The following is a 21,841-nucleotide window of genomic DNA, read 5'->3' on the forward strand; positions in this document are numbered from 1 at the left end:
CCTCCTTGTGAGAGGTTCCCTGCATTTATGCTGCTCACTGAAAGCATGAAAGCCTAATAGCAGGAACAAGCCCTTAAATGTAGTGGTATTGTGTGCTGGGAATGGTACTTGGCGCTTAGTACGGACATTATATGGTTTACAGATGAACCAGCAGACTTAGTGTCTCTTGTATATTTTTCAGGTTGAAAATTGGTGTCCTCATTTACCTTGGAGAGCCAAAAATCCCTATGAAGAAGCTGATCATAATTCATTGGTGAGTGATTTTTGGAAACTAGGCTTGTGATTTGGTTGTATGCCAAGGGATACCTTCAGATTTGGCTAGACAGGCCCACTATAACCTGAAATCACGGTAAACAGAAGAACTTCTCTCGGCAGGCCTGTGGAAATTTGGAGGCTCGAATCAGTTCACCAGTAGTATCTGTTTCTCAAGCAATTCTCTGGGTGGGGGGTGGGGGGGGTCCTGAGTGACAGGCTCCTGAGAGGAATGAGACCTGGTGCCAGACATGGAGGCGCACTCAGCGATCTCATGAGCGTGATGGGTGAAAGTCGTGACCACACCCGCATAGAAGCTGAACTATAGGCCAATGGGAATGAATGAGAAAGCAGTGATCTCAGCCTGCAGGGGTTAGGAGAGTTTGCAAAGAGATGATGATACTGGAGCTGAATTTCAAATGATGAGTGAGTTCACAGTAGATGAAGGAGAGGAGAAAGATGTGTCTGATGTGCAGGGGGAAAGGTGCCTGTACCAGAGTTTGGTGTTTTCAGGGAGTAGAGCACAGTCCAGTGGGCAAGGCCGTAGGGTATCGGATGAGCTTTGGTGGAAGATGAGATGGGAAGGATCAGTAGGGACCATGAAAGGTTTTCTGTGCCACACTAAAAGCTCATGTCTTTATTCTTTAGACCAAGGGTCAGCAGCCCTTTTCTGTAAAAGGCCAGAGAGTGAATATTTTCATCTTCCCAGGCCAGGCCATAAGGTCTCTGTTGGAACTGCTCAGTTCTGACCTTGAGCGCAGAGGGCAGCTATAGACAGGATGTAAATGAGCAGGTATGGCCATGTTTTTGCAGAACTTTCTGTACCAAAACAGGCACGTGGAGGATCTGACTCCTCCAGCCACAGTGTGCTGATCCATGCTGTAGGCCGTGGGAATCTTGGGAGAAGGTTGGGTCAAGGAGGGATCAGGTGAGTGTTGAGAACAAAGCATGTGACTGTTGGGGGATGGAGTTAGCATGTTCTTGATGTTACGAAAAATAAATAGGAATGCTGCTGTTTTTCTGTTATTCTGATCACTGGTTGTACTCAGCCACATTAGAAAAGTGTTCTTCCTGGCTTTTAAATTATTCTGGCCTGGGTTTTAAATTCTGTTGAGCTACAGTAGGAAAATGGTATTGCTGGCTTTTAAATTCCTTAGAAAATAATGAGCTTTTGTTTGTTTGAGATTGGGACAAAACTGGAAGATGAGCATTTATTTCCCTGCTTAACTCTGTGGGCAGATGAAGGCTTTTTGGCAAACTACACAATGCGAAACAGCCTGTTAAGAACTGACTTTACTTTTCCAGGAGTCTGCTGCCTTGCAGTAGATCCAAGTGGCAATAAATTCGGGTGCAGAGAATTTCAAGGTACATCGAGCATACTCATTGCAAAAAAAAAAAAAAAATGCATTTTAATGTAACTCTGGGCTTTGTGGTAACTGTGCTGGGCTTTTCTCAATTTCTCATTTTTTAATGATGTCCCATACAACAGATGAGCAGTCAGGGGCCTTTACTTTAATTTGCAATCCTGGGGCCTTGAAGTAAAGCTCTGCAGCAGACAGGCCTCACTTCGGAAGCCCTGTATTTAATTGATTAAATTAAATTGACTAGCTCTTTCAAGTTTTCATATGTCACATCGTGACAACCATTCTGCCTTCTGACTTTTTATCTTCTGTTCATTTTTATTAAATTTCTGTTTCTAGGCGGAAATTCGTACGGATTTTAATATTCTCTACAGCATGATGAAAAAGCATGAAGAATTCCGGTGGATGAGACTCCGGATCCGGCGAATGGCTGATGCGTGGATCCAAGCTATCAAGTCCCTGGCAGAAAAGCAGAATCTTGAAAAGAGAAAGCGGAAGAAAGTGAGTTTCTGAGGAATTCAGTTCGGTTAGATGCCAGTTTTCTTTTAAAATACGATTTTGCTTGGAAACAAGACTAAGAGAAATGTCATGTCTGAAATGATACTCCCTCAGGGTGAATCTGCTCAGTCTCTTGTACGGCCTTTTTTGGGCTTTACTTCCCCCCCGTGACAGTAATCCTGCCTAGCAGGGACCGGCACACACACTTCTCTGGTGAAGCCAAGCAGGGTATCTGCCTGTGAGAGTTTCCTTTGAACCGCCCTGATGCCCTATCCCCGTGGCATCGGGGAGCCTAACCCTCTTGGCTTTACCCAAGACAGCCTTGGAGAGCTTGTTGTCACATCATCGTGGCAATCTCCTGGTCATGCTGTTTGTCACTTCTGGGCTTTGGGCAACTGCTGAGTTCCATTGCTGCTATGTTGAGTTGGTGCTTCTTTTTGTATTCTTGAGGGAGAGATACTATCAATTAAACTGGAGCCGATCTGTTTGAACTTCAAGGGGATTTGCTTAGAAAACCTCTGGGAATAACCCTGAGCATGAAACATTTTATACCCTATAAGGTAGAGGTTAAATAGCCTTGGCTTTAGAGTAACTGTTTGGATGACAAACAACAGAACAAATTACACAGTCTTTAGTATACCCACATCTAAAAATTAATTTAAAAAGACTTTGGTGTTCCTAATTGGACTACTTTGATATTCTCAAAAAAAAAAAAAAAAAAAAAAAAGGAAATGGGGAGGCTGAGCTTGCAAAACCCCAAGTCACAGTTCAGTGGTTCCATTTTTGCTAAATCTCTTGAGTTTATGAGACAACAGGTCCAAATGCTCAGGCCCAAGATAGTCCTCTGTAGAAGAGTATGAGGTCAAAAGTCCAGATGGGCTGTAAGAAGAAATACAGTACTTTTACAGAATGCTATGCAATAATCTTTAGGATATATTGTTGGGTCAATAAATAAGATATGGAGAACAGTGAACATTATTTTTAAAAGGAAGAGAGAATTTATATACACACTCAAACACACATACACACACACACGTATACATAAAGATATGGGCCTGTACACACACATGATGTATATATAATATACATTTATGCTTGCTCATATTTTTAAAAATAGGATAGACCATGAAATTAAAAATAAAGGAGATGGTTGCATAACATTGTGGATGTACTTAATGCCACTGTACACTTAATAATGATTAAAATATTAAATTTTATGTTAATCACAATAAAAAGAGTCAAATATGGGGAAAGAGGAAATAGCGTGGAGACAACAGGTGTAGAAACTATACTTATGTAAATATATCTTTCTCTGTAGCTTTGATACTAGAGTCACTTGACATAGTATAAAATAAAGTTGAATTGCAAAAAAATTATCTAAAAATTACAAAGAAAATAAGACATGAACTGACTACATATCCAGTTTTACAGTCAACACACAAAGAACTGTTCTTAGGGACTAGAACACAGACTTTTCAGCATTTCTGATGGTATATCCCAAAGGAGAAAAAAATGGCCAAATATCTTGAGAAGTTTTACTGAGTTTTCCTAAGTTTACATGTAGTAGGTGGTGGTGTAGATATTCTCATTCTGAATCCCTTCTGCGTATTGGAATAAAGCAAAGTACTTATGTTAGTATCCTCAAGAAGTGGGATTTTCCGTCTGGGAGAGAAAAAATAACATATGTAAGATGGATAATGTTATGCAAAGTTACTGTAATCCTGAGTTTGAATGGGAAGTACCAGTGTGAATTTATGATTTGTTCTATCCTGGAGGAGAAATAAATTTCCAGCTATGTCCACTGAAAAGGGCTACAGACAGTGATTAACTAGAGTCCCCTTAAGCACCAGACCTTGATCTTTAGATGCCATTTCCACTCAATGGTATAAGAGGTTCTTGGAAAAATGGTTGGTTAAGGTCTTAGAAGTTGTACATGTTGAGCTGCAAACATATGTCATAGTGGAGAGCAAAGGCACTGTCAAATACTACTAGAATCCTGTCAGAAGAACCTAGAAGCCAACTTGAACAGCCTCCCATTGGCAAGATGGGACAATTTGATAATCCATAAGGATAACTTCTATCTGTGACTGTGTAAAAGCCTCATTGACGGTCATTGGAGTAGGCTAATGAACAAATTTGTTATTTAGAAAACTGATAAATAAAGGGCAAGAGTCAAATATTTGCCAGGCTTTTTCTCTATAAACCGTACTTCAGCAAAGCCAAGTAATTGATGGGGGTGGGGGGGGGTAGTTTCTCTTTGTAGAAGCATTCCAGCTTATAAAAGCAGAAGGAATAATAAAATATCACCATTTTGTAACTCCTGATGGGTGAAGGCCTCTATTTAGTGATTATCCATAGCTCCAAACATCACCAGAGATCCTAGACATTGTTCCCACTAGGGAAAGGAAGCGTACAGCACCGCCTATGACGTAGCATTGCCAAAAACATCAAATATGAACTGAATCATGCCTGTGGATCTAATTACTAGTTTACTATAAATACAAGGGGTAGAAGAATCTGTTATACAATCAGCAAAACCCGAAGTGTGAGAGACTCTACTGGAAATACAACCTCGGACAAATGTCTTTTTGTGTCTTGGACAAATAAAACTCTCCCCAATCCCAAAGGATGGGGCTAAAGAAGCCTAAGAAATAAATGAGACACTTAGACTTAACACACTTTATTTGACTTCTGCCTGGAACAACTACACTTGGAGGAGGCGTAAACACTAACTGGATAGTGAATGATATTAAGGAATGAATAACTGTTTTAGGGGCAAAAGTGATGTTATGCTTGTGTTTTTTAACTGAAGGTCTGTTTCTTTTAGAGATACAAACTGAACTATTTGCAGATGGAAGGATATGATCTCTCGGATTTGCTTCAACATCAGCTAGAGGGGTTGGGAGAAAATGAGGGGTGTACTTTAAGATTGGTCCTGAGTTAATAATTGTGAAATTTATGTGCCTTGGAATCGACTGTGCTACCATGTCTGATTTTGGATATGTTTGAAATTTTTTGCATTAAAACCTTAAAAATATTCCAGCTGTGGGAAAGACACACACAGTATTGTTAAATGATATTTTATTGCCTTTGCTTACTTGCCTTTAAATCTGATTTCCCAAATGTATCCTGCTTTCTAAAAAGAGACTGTCTATCTGTCATGTTCATAGCCATAACAGGGTGTGGTAGTGACTCTGTTTGCTTCCATTTCTTTGTACCTTCTGGAAAAATCTAGGCCAGGTTGAGGTTACGTTAGAACATAAACATCACTTTAGATTTGGTTGATTGCTTTTGGTGTGTTACTGTGTGGAGTTTGTACTTGGTTCAGTGGGAATCAATATATGCCTCTCCTTTGTTTTTTTTTTGTTTTTTTCAGGTCCTCGTTCACCTGGGACTCCTGACTAAGGAATCTGGATTTAAGATAGCAGAGACAGCTTTCAGTGGTGGCCCTCTCGGTGAATTAGTTCAGTGGAGTGATTTAATTACATCTCTGTACTTACTGGGCCATGACATTAGGATTTCAGCTTCACTGGCTGAGCTCAAGGAGTAAGGAGATTACTTTTCAATTTTAAAATCAGAATACAAAAAAGAAATTGTAAACTCTTAAAGCCCTCTATTAGTGTGTAATTTCTTGTGGAGGAAAATGAAAGTGATAATTCACTAAACAGGAGATAAGAAGATTATTTTCAGGAGCTAAATACATACACTGTGAAAAGGATAATATGTTTTCATTGTAGCTGCAGGCTCCAGAGGCTTCATAAATGAATGCCAGAAATTTCAAACTAAGGAGCTTATTCTTTGCTATTACAGGTGCTTCCAACATGTGCAGCACAAAACATTATTGACTTTCCTGATTCCCTGTCTCCTGCTGAAATTCATACCCTTCCCTACTCAACTGCAAGCCTCCCAAATCTTAAAACAGGGCAAGTTCCTATTTATAATTTAATTTGGATAGAATGAGTTTCTTGAAAGCCCTGATCCAATCCTCTTTCGGTAAAGCCAGTTTTCTAGCCCGAGTCTGTTAACTCTACCTGGCTTTTCTGTTTCCCTGAAATCTGCTTCCGGTTCTAACCCTCTCGTAATCTCCTATAGATTGACACAGCTGGCTAGGCAGGAATGCTCTGCACCCCTTCACTCCTTTTGGATAACTGCCCATAGAGACTTTGTTCCCAGCAGCCAAGTGTTCATGTTGCCATACGGCAAACGTTCCAGAAGAAATACCTCGAGTGAACACTCTAGAGATAGAAGGGTGTTTAAAACAAAATATGTCCCCTCCAACCCATCCCCCGCTCTTACTTTCCTGTCCAAGACATTGATGCCCAGAGAGGTCACTTGTGTTAGGGGCCCAGGTCTACAGAGCTGATAAGTGGCAGTGTTGAGATGAAAGCAGTAATATCAACTGTCATTTTTTAAACGGTTTCTATGTGCTAAAACTGTGATCAGGGCATTAGTTAAGCAAGAGTGTCAGCAGTTAGGATAACCACAGCATAGATGGAGCTATGAACACCTAACATTTGGTGAGCACCTACCGTTCGTCGGACACTGCACATTTTACATACTGTTTACACAAACTCGGAAGTAAGTTCTGTTGCTCCCTGCATTTTAACGATGAGGAAACTGAGTTGCTTAAGAATATGTAGAAAACGTGCAAGAGTTCTGTTTCGGACCTCAAAGCCTGTGTTCTTGACCACTGTACTAGATGGCTCTTTCTGGATCTAGATAAATCTGAGGTCTTCGGAACCCCTAAACACTGCCCGTGTCCCTTCAGCACGCTGCCTCCTGCTTGCTTTAAAACACACTGTGTACATAGCCTATGAAGTCGAGGCATCCACACATTTAGCAGTCATTCTCTCAGTGCTTTCTGGGCACTGGTTCTTGGTACGGGATAGACAGAGATGACCAACATGCATTCAAGGAAATGCCAGTCTTCTGGTAATTACAGCTAATGCATTGCGTAATAATTACACTAATTGCAATGTGATTAGTAGTAATTGAAGCATGACTGCTAGAATGTAAGCCAAGGGAGTACAGAAACAGTGATTGTTGCACACTGTGGTGTGTGTGGCACCTAGAATAGTGCCTAGCACCCAGTGGGTGCTTGTGACTTGGGACTGAGCAGACCAGTGAAGGGATGAATCCAGGAACGAGTGAGTAGGTGAATAAGTGGAAAACTGTGGGAACTCTAGGGAGGGGTGCTCCCTAGGGAGGTCAGAAAAGGCATATTAAGGGACTACCAGGCAGAGACTTAACATGTTGGTCAAGATGTCTATGGAGTGCTTTGAGTACTGGTAAGAGAGCCAGATGTGTTTTATTTAAGAAGACAGTTATGGAAGCCGCAGAGGGCAGAACATGCCTGCACATTACCATCATGGGGGATCTTTGTGGCCTCCCAGTGCCCAGATCATATGCCAGACTAATTAAATCACAACCTTCGAGAATAGGACACAGGACACACTAAGTATCTCAATGCCTCTGGATAATTCCAGTATGCAGACCAGTGTGGGAACCACCAAAAACAAGGTCGACCAAGGGTCCACACACCTGGCACTGTGGGCTGGATGCAGTCTTCTGTGTGTTTTTGTTACAAAACTCGCACAGGAACATAGCCACACCCATTATGGATGAATTGCTGTGACTGCTTTTGTTCTCCAAGGGCAGAGTTGTGTAGTTGAGGCAGAGGACATGTGGCCTGCAAAGGTGAAAGTATTTACTATCTGGCCCTGTGTAGAAATACTTTCAAATTCTTGGGAAGGAATTGGTTGTACAGAACCTGGTATTTTCTGAGAGTCAAGCGAGCTGAGGAGCAGGGTACCTAAAGGAGTGGCAGCACGGAGTTGTGGAACAGAGTCCTGTTTCTAGGACTCGTCCTTCAAAGGGGGATAGCCAGAATTTGGTGAAGGATGGTTATGGAGTGCAGGCAAGTATAAGAGGCATCAATGAGTACCAATTTCTGGGTGAGCGGCAGTGTGGTTCGTTGAGCAGTTTTTACTCCCACACGTGAAGTTGGCATACAATCACATATGTCGGCTCTCTCTGGGTGCAGGGGTGGGGTTGTACGGATGGGTGAGGAGAGGTGGATGGAAGGAAGGGTAGTGCCCGTTATATAAGAGTCTAGTCAGAAGGAAAAATTTGACATAGAAAAAATTAGGAAACCACACAAGACTGTATAGAATTCTGTATTGTAGCAGCTAGCAATTGAAGACCTTTAGAAGGTCAGTAGGGTAACGAGAGCAGTTTCTGTGAGGGGAAGCAGTAGCCCCTGAGTATCTGCAACACATGAGGCACTTTTCTTTTTAAAATCTCATTTAAGCACCTGAAGAATCTCTGACAGGTTGCTTTCTTACTATCTTTTCTGTCGCAAATCCTGTTTTGTGGGAAGGTTGCTTTTGTTGTTGTTGTTTCTTAGGAGGAAAGACCAGAGAGATTAGTGACTTGTCTAAGATCTCACAGCAGCTAGTGGAGGTAGATAGACCGATTCAGACCCAGGTCTTCCTAGGTTTCAAAGTGTGTGCGTGTGTGCATGCATGCGTGTGCACACGTGTGAGCCACCATTTACTTGTGCCAGACTCTGAAGCAGGACTCTGGATAGGCCTTGATGGGTGGGCAGAATCTGGATAGGCAGCAGATTGGGACAGACCATGCCCTCCTCCCCGACAACATTCTTGGGATGTTTGCCTATTAATGTTGCTAAGTGTCATATCTTGAAATAAATTATTGTGGTTTTTTTTTTTTTTTCCTTTCTTCCCTCTCTCCTGTCCCTCTTTCTAGGATAATGAAGAAGGTTGTAGGAAACCGGTCTGGCTGCCCAACTGTAGGAGACAGGATCGTTGAGCTCATTTATATTGATATCGTAGGACTTGCTCAATTCAAGAAAACTCTTGGGCCATCCTGGGTTCACTACCAGTAAGTCCTACTTGCTGTCCTAAGTTAATTGGGTGTTTGGTCTTTTGGTTTTTTGTTTTTGGGTTTTTTTTTCTTTTTTCTTTTTTCTTTTCCTTGAATGGCGGAGCATGGTTACAGGCAGAAATGCTTATCAAATATTAGCTTTTGGACTGTGTGGAGTAGGTTCCTCATTCCTAATTGAAATTCACATTCTCCCCCAGTGATTTTGACTTTCAAAGGCTATTCATTATTGTCATTGATTTCTTTTAGGAATAGAAAATAAGTGGCCACCCACCTCTTTACCTTCCTTAATACTCCTCCTTCCTCTCTGTGTCCCTACACCAGTCTCATTTGTTTAAGTAACAATTTGGACAAAATGTGGAAAATGTCATTTCTCATGTTGCTCAGGTTTGAAATGATGACTCATTTCTCTTCCCTTTTCCCTCCTGAGTTGTCATTTTTGGAAGAGAAAGCTGTGAATACCTTGTTTGAATGCTGGGGTCTTGCACTTTTTAAGTCAAGCCCCATGCTGAGAATGACCCAGGTGCATGCCTTTATCATGTTGGAGAAGAACTCGTTTCCCTCAGAATGGGTTTGGGACCGTGATTTAGTATTTGAAATGATTTTACATGGTACACAAGCATGGCATTAAATAACAGTGAATTATATAATGAGTTTATTAACCTTTCAGTTTTCCTCCAATCTTTCTAAAAAGGCTTAGTCCTCCAACACATCTTGTAACACTTACATGCATTTTTTTTAAAGATTTTTTTTTTTTATATTTATTCATTTGACACAGAGAGATCACAAGTAGGCAGAGAGGCAGGCAGAGAGAGAGAGAGGAGGAAGCAGGCTCCCCACGGAGCAGAGAACCCAACGCGGGACTCGATCCCAGGACCCTGAGACCATGACCCGAGCCGAAGGCAGCGGCTCAACCCACTGAGCCACCCAGGCGCCCCCTTACATGCATTTTTAACAAGATGAGGGTAGCTGTCAGTTTGGGCCTTCAGACAAAGTATCCAGCTTGAATTTAATAATAATTTTTAAAGAAGAAAAATATGTTATTTTTGGTTATATTCCCCTTCCTAGAGTTGGCACTGGCTTTCATTTATGGCCTCTAAGTTTCCAGTAAATGTAAGTAAACATATTTTATCTAATGGTGGCAGTGGTACATAAATTTGGGTAAAAATCCTGAAGTTAGTACCAACCTGACTACCTGATGGTAAATGTTGACCTATAATTTGAACCAAGTTCCTAAAAAGAACACTAGGAAAATCTTTCAATTAGCATGACTTAGGAATCTTTCCATGTGTTTCTTTTCTGTTGCTATTGGGTAAACAGATGTTTTGATGTGTTCTTCTACCTTGACCCCATAATTGAACCCTTAATGACTTGAACTAGGTCCATTTCAGATTAGTTTATAGTTTAATATTATTTATAAACTTTAATCTCCAAGCCGATGTCAGATTGCAAGTCCTGTAGTAGAAATTCAAAGGAAATACAAAGTCAAAATATTAAGAAGATTCTCCAAAACATAGTAGGGAAAACATCATTGTAGAATTTTCTTGCAGATTTCTTGCCTGTGACAATATTTCTTTTCTCACTGGCTGGTGCCATACTCAGGGACAGAGGGAAGGGAATGATTGAGAAGAGACTGTGCACTTTTCATTTCCTTTCAGATATACTTTGATCAAAAAGCAAAATAAAGGGGCACCTGAGTGGCTCAGTTGTTAAGCGTCTGCCTTCAGCTCAAGTCATGATCCCAGGGTCCTGGGATCGAGCCTGCTTCTCCCTCTCCCACTCCCCCTGCTTCTGTTCCCTCTCCCTCTGTGTCTTTCTTTGTCAAATACATAAGTAAAATCTTTAAAATAAAATAAAATAAAAAAGCAAAATCTTGGTTTGGGCCAGGATTGCACTCTAACTTCTGCATCACATTATTCCTTTTTTGTTGTTTGTTTTTTCCTTGAAATCTTCATACATCATAAGCCATCACATTTGTTCTCAGTTATGTGGAAATAGCCGTCTTTCTTTTTGGTTAATAAGCCATGTAAGTAAACATTTTTTTTTCCTTTTTAGCTACAGCATTAAAGAAGGAAAGAAAGGCAGAGCTGTTGTTCTCTGGCATTTAGCAAAAGGCAGGCACCTGATACAAAAGGACAGAGGCGTCACGGGCATCCCTAGACTTACATATCCTCCCCATTAAGAAGGACTGTTGGGATGGACAAAAGTCCTCAGTGGTAGTGTTCCAGTCAATTAAAAAGGATGATTTCATTATTAAAATGGTCACCACTGGTTAGTATTTGATTCTCGTTGGATGAAAAGGCACCATCTCAAAGGAATTTTATGGAAGGGGTGTAGTATCTCTCTTGCCTTTTTTTCATAAATCAAACACATTAGTGATACTGGCTAGCAGAGGTCTATCAGGACTCTAGGCCTGCAGTCTTTGTGGTGTGATGAAGTTAAGATTTCCTCCAAAGACTAAGGAGATCCTCTAGAAAGTTCTTAGCCATTTCTTTCCCTTTTGAAGATGAGACACTCTCAGAACTCTCTGAATTCATTTTGGTTGATGGTACATGGTAGGAACTCCATTATATGTAAATGGAATTTATATCTGGTCTTCCTTTTAGGAGCAAAACCTTGATTCCTGTTGATCTTGGAAACATATTTGTAAATTCTTTCCAATTTATGTAGGAACCCAAAAAAATTCAGTTAAACATCTGTTCTGTGCCTACATGCAGCTAGTATACCATTCAGGACTATAAAACTCATACCCATTTTGCTTTCTGTGAAGTCTTTGCTGAGTATTGAGGACACACAAGGAAGTGAGGTGCACATAGCATGAGATATACCATGTTTTATATCCAACTCCAAAGTGGAAAGTAGGTCCTGGCAAGGAAGTCGTCCATCTTACAGTAGTGTGGCTTAGAGCAAAAAGAATGTTCCAGGAGTCATTTAGCATGGCCATAGTGATTCCTGTGAGAAGGAGGCCAGCTGCCTTGGGCAGCAAGGCAGATATCTTCTTAAGTCATCGGTCTGTCCCTGATGCTTCAGACACACAAAGACTTTAGAGGAACTGCATAAATATTAACAACACAAATCCAGTTCCAAACACACAGCTGTAGAATGTGATTGAAGGAAGAAAGCTATTATGTTAAACCTCTTCTGCCATAAGCAGAGATCCATCCCCTGCCTCTGGTTTACAAAACAAACCCAGGCCCACTAAAAAATAGACCAGTCACAAACCAACGCTTAAGTAGGAGGATGTAGAATTCCAAGGTTCTCAGACATTCGATCTTTCATGCTCTAGCTTTCCTCTGGGAAGAAGCCCTGCATCACATAGCACAGTATCAAAGTCCGGGCATACAGGCATTAGGCTCCCACCAGGCATCTTGACTCATCAGGGATTATCTTATTATCTAAACTTAAGATAAAACCAATAAAACTCCAAAGTTAAAAATAAAATAACACGCCAAAGCTAGAGAGGCGTATACCTTGTCAGAGTAGATTGCAAATGTGGAGAAGTAGCCAAAGCCTTCAAGACAAAGGTTTCCTAGGATGAGGGTGGCCTGTTGGTCCCTGCAGTGCCTGCACAGAGCCTATAATCTTTGAGGCTCAGCCCCACCTGTGGGTGTGTGTCCCTCTCCCTCCTTCTGCTCTGCAATCCCTACATTCTCTGAATGCTGCCATCTTTCTCAGAAGATGATGGCTCCAACCAGTGGTTTTTGTGTCTTATTTTAAAATACAAGTTAAAGAGTTAATTATAATATAGGAGATTTTTATATAAGTTTTTAATGCAAACTTTGACACTGAAAAATATCTAAGTTGGGGAATGACAGTGTTCTGTTAAGAGAAAAGGAATGCCCCAAACTACTCGGAGACCAGGGGAAACACACATGGGTCAGTTCCTTGGCTCCCCAGCTTTCTTTTTCCTGGACTCTGGGCACCCATTTCCTTCCACCTGTTGGTTTTCAGGCTGATGATGCAATCTTGGTGCTAATTGTGAAAACTGTCAGTGTGATGATAGCATGTTCCTTGCCCACCACACAGGAATCCAAAATAAGGAAACACTTTCTGTGGTCAGCTTGCGTTTGCTCCCATCCTCTTTATTTTCCTCCCTTTCTTGTCTAGACCAAGAGTGGTGATCTCAGGGGTGCCTGATTGGCTCAGTGGGTTAAGCCTCTGCCTTCGGCTCGGGTCATGATCTCAGGGTCCTGGGATAGAGCCCCACATTGGGCTCTCTGCTCGGCAGGGAGCCTGCTTCCCTTCCTCTCTCTCTCTGCCTGCTTCTCTGCCTACTTGTGATCTCTCTCTGTCAAATAAATAAATAAAAATTTAAAAAAAAACAAAAACAAAAAAGAGTGGTGATCTCAGATGAGAAAAACCTCACACTAAAATGGCGATTTGCTATTGATTTTTCTGGAAAATCCAATCTGGTGTTTCCATTTTATTTTTCTGAATCACACATTGATGTAAAAAAAGTTAAAAAAAAAAAAAAACAAACTTGAGAGAACGCTTTCATCATAGTGGGAAAATGAAGGAAGAAACTGGATCTGATGTTTACAACTCACTTGCCATTATCTGATTGTAAAATGTAGGCTTTAATATTTATTCGCTTTTATGCTCATTGGCCCAGTAAGAGCCATTCAGAAGCATTGCTGAGGTATAACCACAGAAAACAGAGCTATTTTTATTGGCCAGGCATAAGCTAAATTTACATCAATGGTTTGAGAATCAGTGATGAATTGAAAGAATGAGTTAATTAATGGAGGAGGTTTCAGCGTTGATTCTTGCAATTGGTCGTTTCTTTTCGACTCTAAAGCAGTGATCGACAGGTTCTCTCTGTAAAGAGCCATGTAGTAAATATTTTAGGCTTCTCTAGCCATATGGTCTCCGCGGCAACTGCTGAAGTTCTCTGTCACTGAATGGAAGCAGCCATAGACCTAAGTAAACAATTAGACGTGGCTGTGTTGAAATAAAACCTCATTTCTGAACCCTCAAATTTGAATTTCATCTAATTTTCATGTCACAAAATATCCCTTTCAAAAAATTTGAACTTAAAGATCATTCTTAGTTCACAAGCCTTGCAGAAATGGGAGGTAAACCAGATTTGGCTGACCCAGTTCGAAGACTTTGTTGGAAGAGCCAAATGAAACATCTTCAGTTTTACTCCTGGCTCTGGGAGAAAGCAGTAATGTCCCAGTGCTGTCTAGTATATAAAAATCAACACTGCCTTGTCAGTGGGATTCTAAACTCTACCTAAAATTCAATACTCTTATTAATTGACAAAAATGGTAAGTGACTGTGGAAAAAAAGTGGAAAGAGCTAAGGCAGGCCGTATGCCTTATAGAGAGTAAGACCACCATCTTCGTCCGTTCGGGCTGCTATAAGAAAATGCCACAGTCTGGGTGGCTTAGAAACATTTATTGCTCATGGTTCTGAAGACTGAAGGGCCAGGTTAGAGAGCCGGCGTGCTGAAGGAGAGTGAGGCTCTCTTTCTTCCAGGTCTCAGACCTCTCACTTTGTCCTCACCTGTTGGAAGGGGCGAGGGAGTTCTGTGGGTTCTCTCTCTCTCTCTCTTTTAATTATTTTAGAAAGAGATCAGGAGCTGGAGGGGCACTGGGAGAGGGAGAGAGAGAATCCCAGGCAGACTCCCTGCTGAGTGTGGAGCCTCATGTGGGGCTTGATCCCACATCCCTGAGATCATGTCCTGAACCGAAATCAAGAGTTGGACACTTAACTGACTGTGCCATCCAGGCAGTCCTGTGGGGTCACCTTTTATAAGACTACTAAACCCATTCATGAGCTAATCACCTTTATAACCTTATATCACCCCCCAGAGCCCCATTTCCTAGTACCATCACCTTTGGGGGTTAGGATTTCAACCTAAGAATTTGGGAGGGGAATACAAATTCTCAGATCATGGCCACTTCTAAGAACCTTAATTCTTTGTTTATTCAGCAACTCTTCATTAGGCACCACCGTATACTCTGCCCTAGCTCAGGGCACAGCGGTGAACGTGGCAGTCTACGATGCCAGCTCTCATGGGGACTTTATATTTTGCTGTTATTTGAGAGATCTTCTGTGACTTGTCAGCTAATCTGTAGCAAAATGTTTCTGTGTGTGATGGCTCAGAAGTCACACATAAGATGTTTGGTATATATATATATTCCACAGTCTCTCACTTCCCACCCACTCGTGTTTCTGATGAAAACTATTTGTCCATTTTTGGTAGTCCCTGCAGGAGGGGTTAGAGTTTTTGCCTTTTTATTTTGAAGATTTTATTTATTTAGTAGAGACAGAGCCTGAGTGGGGCAGGGGTGGTGGTCTACAGAGGGAGAGGGAGAAGCAGGCTTCTGCTCAGGGGCTGGATCCCAGGACCCCAGGATCATGCCCCCAGCCAAGGACAGACGCTTAACTGACTGAGCCACCCAGGTACCCCGAACTTTTACCTTTTGAGCTTCGGGGTCAAAAGTTGCAGTTTTATCCATGTTGCTTTTTCCTTTCAGGTGCATGCTCCGAGTCCTGGATTCATTTGGTACCGAGCCAGAGTTTAACCATGCTAACTATGCCCAGTCCAAAGGCCACAAGACACCCTGGGGCAAATGGAATCTAAATCCGCAGCAGTTTTATACCATGTTCCGTGAGTATTCACGCTTCACCTCTGCTTTCCAGAGTGCCACCGAAGATAAACGGGAAAAGAAACTATTTTGGGTTGTGATTCTCAGGCCTTTTAGCTGTAGAAACGTGTGCTGTGGAACCTTTCCCTGAAGAATAACTGATTTTGTTGTTGTTTAATTGGCATTGAAAGGCCATGTGAGCACTTTGTGAAAAGCCTTAGAAATGTTCTTGAGGGGAAAAAAACGTTCCAGATGAAGTATCACTAAAATGCATTTGGGCAAGGACTCTGGGTGGATTCTGGCTTGGCAGGCACTAAACACGTTTCATTCCACATAGATGCTGCGTGGGGTCCACCTGATGACTGATGAGCAGTGAGGTCTTTCATGTAGAAAGATTAAAAAAAAAAAAAACCCTTAATTATTTAAGCATCAACCCTTACAAAGAAAAAAGTCAGTTTTTTTTTTTGTTTTTTTTTTTAAATAAAACTATGTTAGACTCTGTTCCGTATTTAATCAGCTTCTCAATTACTGGCACCAGAATGAAATCTCACTTGCTCTGGCTCAGAAGGTGTCATTGATGCCAACAGCAGTGACAGTTTCAGGAGGTGTTGTAGTGAACACTTCCAAAATGATGAACTGGCCACAGTGGTAGGTGCTTCACATTTTTCTGTTTCCATCGTGTTCCCTTTCCTACATTGACCATTTCTTACCACTGCTCTCAGTGTACCGCCTCAAGCCTCATTTCATTGATGATTAGCTGAGGCCTGTGAAGAAAGCTTCTAAATTGGGTAGTAATCATGCCCAAAATAAACTTCGAGTTGAAGTCTGCATGTCTCGGTGGGTGAGGTGAAGTCCTTCTCTGGAAGTGTCACACGCATTGAACATGACTTCCTTGGGATGCTCAGAGTGGAGAATTCCCGTTCCAAAGCTGTCAGAGTAATTGTAATCCAGAGATTTTCATCCTAGAATCAGTATCTGAGATGTGAATCTGTTTCCTTTGTTAAGACCCAAGGGACCCACGGCCTACTTCTTCCCTGTGTGGTTGCCTCTCCCCCTGTGTGCAGTCACCTAAAGACAAATCTGTTCTCAGGTTCACTAAACATAACAAAGAACACATTGGACTTAATCCTGGCACGTGACGTATGAGACAGTAGAATTAAGAAGGGTTAGGGCATTTGGAGGGTGCGGATGTAAGAATCAGCTCACGGTCAAGTGTTCAGTGTTCTTTTCAGCTCAGAAGGATTTGCAAGAGCATGTTATATGCGTGGCAGACATTATTACTGTTCCTAGAGCTCTATCATCCTGCTATTGCAAGCCATCCTGGGGGCACAGTTTAGGGGACAGAATACTATGTGGTGAGTTGGGTGACAGATGGCTGGTCAGCATGGTATGAGGTATGATTGGAGTTGGCCTTTGGTTTGGCTTTATTCTATGACTTTTGAGGGGCTGAGGTGAGGTGGTACAGAACAATGCAAGAAGTAACCTGTGCATTGCATCACATGGAAAATGTTAGGCATTTCTAAAATGGCCAGATTAGCCCAAATGATATGCTGAGTAGATGTCATCTACAAGATGGTGTTGTTGCCTTGTGTCCGGGGAATAGAAGTAGGAAGTGTTTCCAGAAAGTATAAAGTTCTCTTCCAGAATGTCGAAATTCAGAGTCCTAAAAACCAGTTTTATTCTCCATGAATGGAAGATTTCAGCAGTATTGGTTAACTTTGTTGAAAGAAAGCCATTGGTTAAAATGTAACTAAAGATGAAGACATAGATTAATTCCTGTTAACCTGGGAAGGGGATAAATTTCCTAACTGACTCAGAATTCAGCAGTAATCAGGAGAGAAAATTGAAACATTTGCCTGCCTGAAAAAAAAAAAAAGGAGAGGAACCTGTATGGCAAAAACATAAGCAAGTTCTATCTTGATGGGTTGGTATCATATATATATATATATATCCTTTATATATAAAGAGCTTCTAAAAACTGAAGGAAAAGTTCCATAATCCAACAGGAAAATGGGCAAAGGCCCATTACTCATTCCAAGGAAAAAGAAGCTTATTGCAACAAGGATTTGGAAACACATTACCCTCACTCACCATAAAGAGAAATGCATACTTTAACTGCACCAAGATGCCATGTCCCAAACATCAGGCTCAGCAGGATCCAGAACTTGGTAGCATAGGTGTTCCAATGGTGAGGATCCGTCCATCTTTTCCTGCCCTACTAGTGACAATGCAGCATGGTCCTGAGTTGGGGAGCGTATTTGTCACAATGTATCAAAACTATAAGCACAGTTTCCCTGTGACTGAGCAGGTCATATCTAAGAGTCTCTCCCAAAGATAAGTGAGCAGAAATAAAAAATGGTATATACACAGGTCATTTGTTGTGACACTGTTCAAAATAGGCAAAGAGTAGAAATAACCCAGATGTTCATACTAGGGGACTGAGTGAATAACTTGGTCCCCTGAGAGCGGGGGCTGCTGTGAAACTGGAAAGAGCAATAAAGACGGTCCCCACTGCTCTGAGGCAATGCCCGGGAGACAGAGAAGTAATGAAGCTAGCATGCAGGGCAGCTGGTCAACTTGTTTCCTTCTGTGTAAGAAGGCAATGTGTGCGTATGTTAGCGTATATGAATTTGCCTGTATTTTTAAAAAAGATAAGGTAAGGAAAAATAGCAAGCCAATGAAAGTGACTTCCCCCGAAGGAAAGGCGTGCAGGACCAGGGACAGAAAGTAGGTATCTCTGTAATGTACCTTATTTTGACTTGTAAATGTTTCATGTAATTTTAAATAAGAAAGAAAGTAAGAAAGAATTCACTAACAACTGAAAACAGATTGAAAAAATAAAACATGTCTAGTGTTCTATCAGATTAGTTTGAATGTCCCATACAGAGGAAATAATTACTTCAAGTGACTTTAAAACTCTGTCTTCGGACCATATATTTACTGGGGGGAAATATTTACATTGTTATTTGAAACTGTTAGAGGTATACTGTAGGAGCCCAGATTTTCAGTATCCAAAAAGGTGGGTAGTAGTTAAAGAATTTAAGACTATATCATCTCTAGCTAGTATAGGAAATACCAATATCAATTTACTTTTCTCTTTAAAAGGGAAATATTTCCTAGCTCTCTTCTTAGAAAAGGATCCAAAGTAAAGATAGTCCAGTTGCAAGGAGTATCCTTGGCCCTCAGATTGGAAACCTTTTAAAACCTCTTCTACTGCGATGGCTGGGTGGTTCAGTCAGTTAAGTTTCTGCCTTCAGCTCAGGTCATGATCCCAGGGTCCTGGGATTGAGTCCCACATCAGCCTCCTTGCTCAGCAGGGAGTCTGCTTCTCCCTCTGCCTGCTGCTCCCCCTGCGTGTACTCTCTCACATACAAATAAATAAATAAAATAAGCTTTATTTTATTTATTTATTTTTATTAAATTAAAAATAAATGCCTTTCCTTCAATAAGGAGCTTCCTGTTCAAATCAATACTGATTCCAGGTCTAGGGCAGGAAACATTCACAAGGGGACCTCTCGACATGCCAGATAGCAAGGAAGCTAAGGAAGACCACGGGGGTGGGGTCAGAAGGCCGTAGGAACCAAAGACCAGGTAGCTGGAGAATCGGAAAGAAAAGTAGCTACAGTGGATTGCATTCAAACCAGTGATGGATACTCCATGAGTCCAGGATGAACCTCGCAAGAGAGAAGACCACAGAGTCCATCGATCCCCATCTCAAGTTGCTAGGACACCACGTCATTACTCTGAAGAATAAAGAGAAAGAATCCAGCTTTGATCTTGCCTTTATACGGCAAGCTGTATTTGAAGGTAATCAAAAAGTTGATGAAAGAAATTTGTTAATCACGAAGAAATCACAGCTAATAAATGCCAAAGGAATGCAGAAGGAGAAAATCAGCATTTTAATACACGAGGGAGACAGTGGGATAAGGCAGGAATTATCTGTGGTTGGAACAGCCTTCATGTTGTAAGTTGATGGAAAGCTTTCTCATGAATGGTTCTGCCTTAACTGGAGAAAATGTGGACATCCAGAGAGCAGTTAAGCAGTTCAAGACCTTTGCTGTATTTTGATGTGTTCAGGCTGACAGATTGGCACAAAGCGGTGACTCCCAAAGCCTGTCCACAGAGAACTAGGGTGCCCCCCAAGAGGGGGTCCTTTCCTACCCATGTGACAAAACGGTGGGCCTGGACTAACCCAGTCAATCCCACAGGATCTTCCATTCCCTCACCCTTCCAGTAACTGTGGCTATTCCAGAGACCTGAAGGGGAAGATCATTGGTTTGAGTGTAAGAAGGAAGTGTCAACTTATATTTATGCACTGTTGTTTTTTTTCCTAAACACAGCATATTTACCAGTGTTTACTATGTGGGTTGATAGTAGCCATCATATCATTGGTGTGTATACACACACCTGTATTACCCAGTTGTAGTGGATTGTGTGCCGATGCAGTGCAAAATGAAAAGCGTAGATCCCCAGGAATGGAATGTTGTGCTCAGAGAACTCTGTTGTCTTCCAGGCCAGCTGTCATCTGACCAGATTTAGCAGTGTTCAGGCATGTGTGAAGTGCAGAGAGAGGATGGGGAAGCCAGTCAGAAAGGGCCGAGCTGGAAGACAAAGAGAAAAACGCACCATTGCCAACGCATCTCTAGGAGCAATGACATGAGGTTGTCCTGACCAGAGCATGTTTGCACTTAAATATTCAGAGTGGAACACTTCTCACCATAAACCTGCTTCTGTTTCTTCTCTAACTCCTCTCCTCACTAAGTTGATAGACTTTCTCTCAGTTGGAAAACGTGATTTTTCTTCATTGTTTTGCTCCAGATCTCAGAATTTCACTGCAGCTGTCCTCTGTGTATATTCTGTTTGCATTCTGGCATTTTTGTGTCAGCCGAGACCATTCTGATGCCTCCCTAAGTGCTTCCATAGGGACCACCTGAGTGGTCAGACAATGCTCAGTCTGTTTGCCTACAACTTCTGAGTGATGACTTTTTTCCAAGAAGCCGTAAAGTCTGGGGGCTCCTTCCTCATGGCAAGCCCTCGCTCCTACACTCACCTCTTGTCCACACTCCCATGGCCTGTGGGCTAGGCACTAAGGCCTTCCCTTGGCACTAGAACCAGCTCTTAAAAGCTCAGCTTGGACTGAGCTATCCCTGCTCAAAGACTGCTGTGCCTTCCCTTTGCCCTCCTCCACAGTGTCCCACTCCAGACCCCTCCCCAGCTGCTTCCCCAGCCTGGCCAGACAGCCTGCTGGTCTCTGCAGGTGCCTGCTGGTGCCTCCCCACTCTTGCTTCCTTCAAGTCACCCTGATGGCAAAATTGCCTTTTTTTTTTCTTTAAGACTTTATTTAAAAGACTTTCTCTATCTTTTGAATCAAATTGAAGAGAAATATTAACCCTACCACAAAACAGAAACCTCCCCCACCTATGGAAAAAGGCCCCCATACTTTAGTATAAACATTATCATAGTTTTCACGGCTGTATTTTTACATAGTTGTAAGTACATAATAGAATTCTGGATCTCCTTATTTTTTTTTTCCTTCACTTCATAGATAATTTTTTTCAAGGTTCTTTTAAACCATGATTTCCTAGGAGGTTTTGTGGTCCATCGAGTGACTAGCTCCTAATTTGTTCCTGTTTATTCCTGTTGACAAGTAACCACTGCTTTTTCTGGGCTTGACAGGGTCTTGGCTTAACCCTCCAATTAGGCATTATTTCCATCGGCGACCTTCAGTCTTTCTATTTCTAAACTCCTGAAGGTGATCTGTCTGATTTTTCTCACTGGCCAACAAGGTGCATCCTACCTTGGTAAAAGGCAGGACATCTGCCTGTACCATTTATAAGAGAAAACAAAGCCAGAAGTGGACGACTCGCTCCTTGAGTTAGCCTGTATTTGGATAGCTCTGATTCCCTGCACCACACCCATTCACAGCTTCCTCTGGCTCATGTAAAGACAGCGGTGTTGAGAGGTCTATACGTGACTGTGTCTGTCCCTCTCGCTCACTGGAGGCTCTGGCCAAACGCACCAGCAGCAGAGATAACCAGACTCCTTCCCCTGAGCTCAGGCCGGGGTGGTCCTAGAATTTGGTTGACATCCCGTCATTGGAAGGTTTCAAGAACATTCAGCAGCTTGCGGAAACTCCTCACTGTTCATTTCACTGTCAGAGAACGTTGCCTGTCCTCTACGCAGAGTCCATTTGTATTGGTTTAATTCATTAGTGAACTAATTTTTTGAGGA

At 41.9% G+C, this 21,841-nt stretch overlaps 1 protein-coding gene across 3 annotated transcripts in view; it reads left to right on the forward strand.

Moving 5' to 3' along the window:
- MGAT5 (alpha-1,6-mannosylglycoprotein 6-beta-N-acetylglucosaminyltransferase) overlaps positions 1–21,841 on the forward strand; it is a 337,061-nt gene that overhangs the window by 210,547 nt on the left and 104,673 nt on the right. For all 3 annotated transcript variants that reach the window (XM_004774276.3, XM_004774275.3, XM_013046749.2), the window contains 5 exons: positions 182–253; positions 1,953–2,114; positions 5,488–5,657; positions 8,880–9,014; positions 15,500–15,633. In XM_004774276.3, the coding sequence (XP_004774333.1) occupies positions 182–253; positions 1,953–2,114; positions 5,488–5,657; positions 8,880–9,014; positions 15,500–15,633 (673 nt within the window). The remainder of the gene's footprint in view (positions 1–181; positions 254–1,952; positions 2,115–5,487; positions 5,658–8,879; positions 9,015–15,499; positions 15,634–21,841) is intronic.

Source organism: Mustela putorius, unplaced genomic scaffold (genome assembly GCF_011764305.1).
Source record: "Mustela putorius furo isolate JIRA1106 unplaced genomic scaffold, ASM1176430v1.1 tig00003867_pilon_pilon_pilon, whole genome shotgun sequence".
Taxonomy (NCBI): domain Eukaryota; kingdom Metazoa; phylum Chordata; class Mammalia; order Carnivora; family Mustelidae; genus Mustela; species Mustela putorius.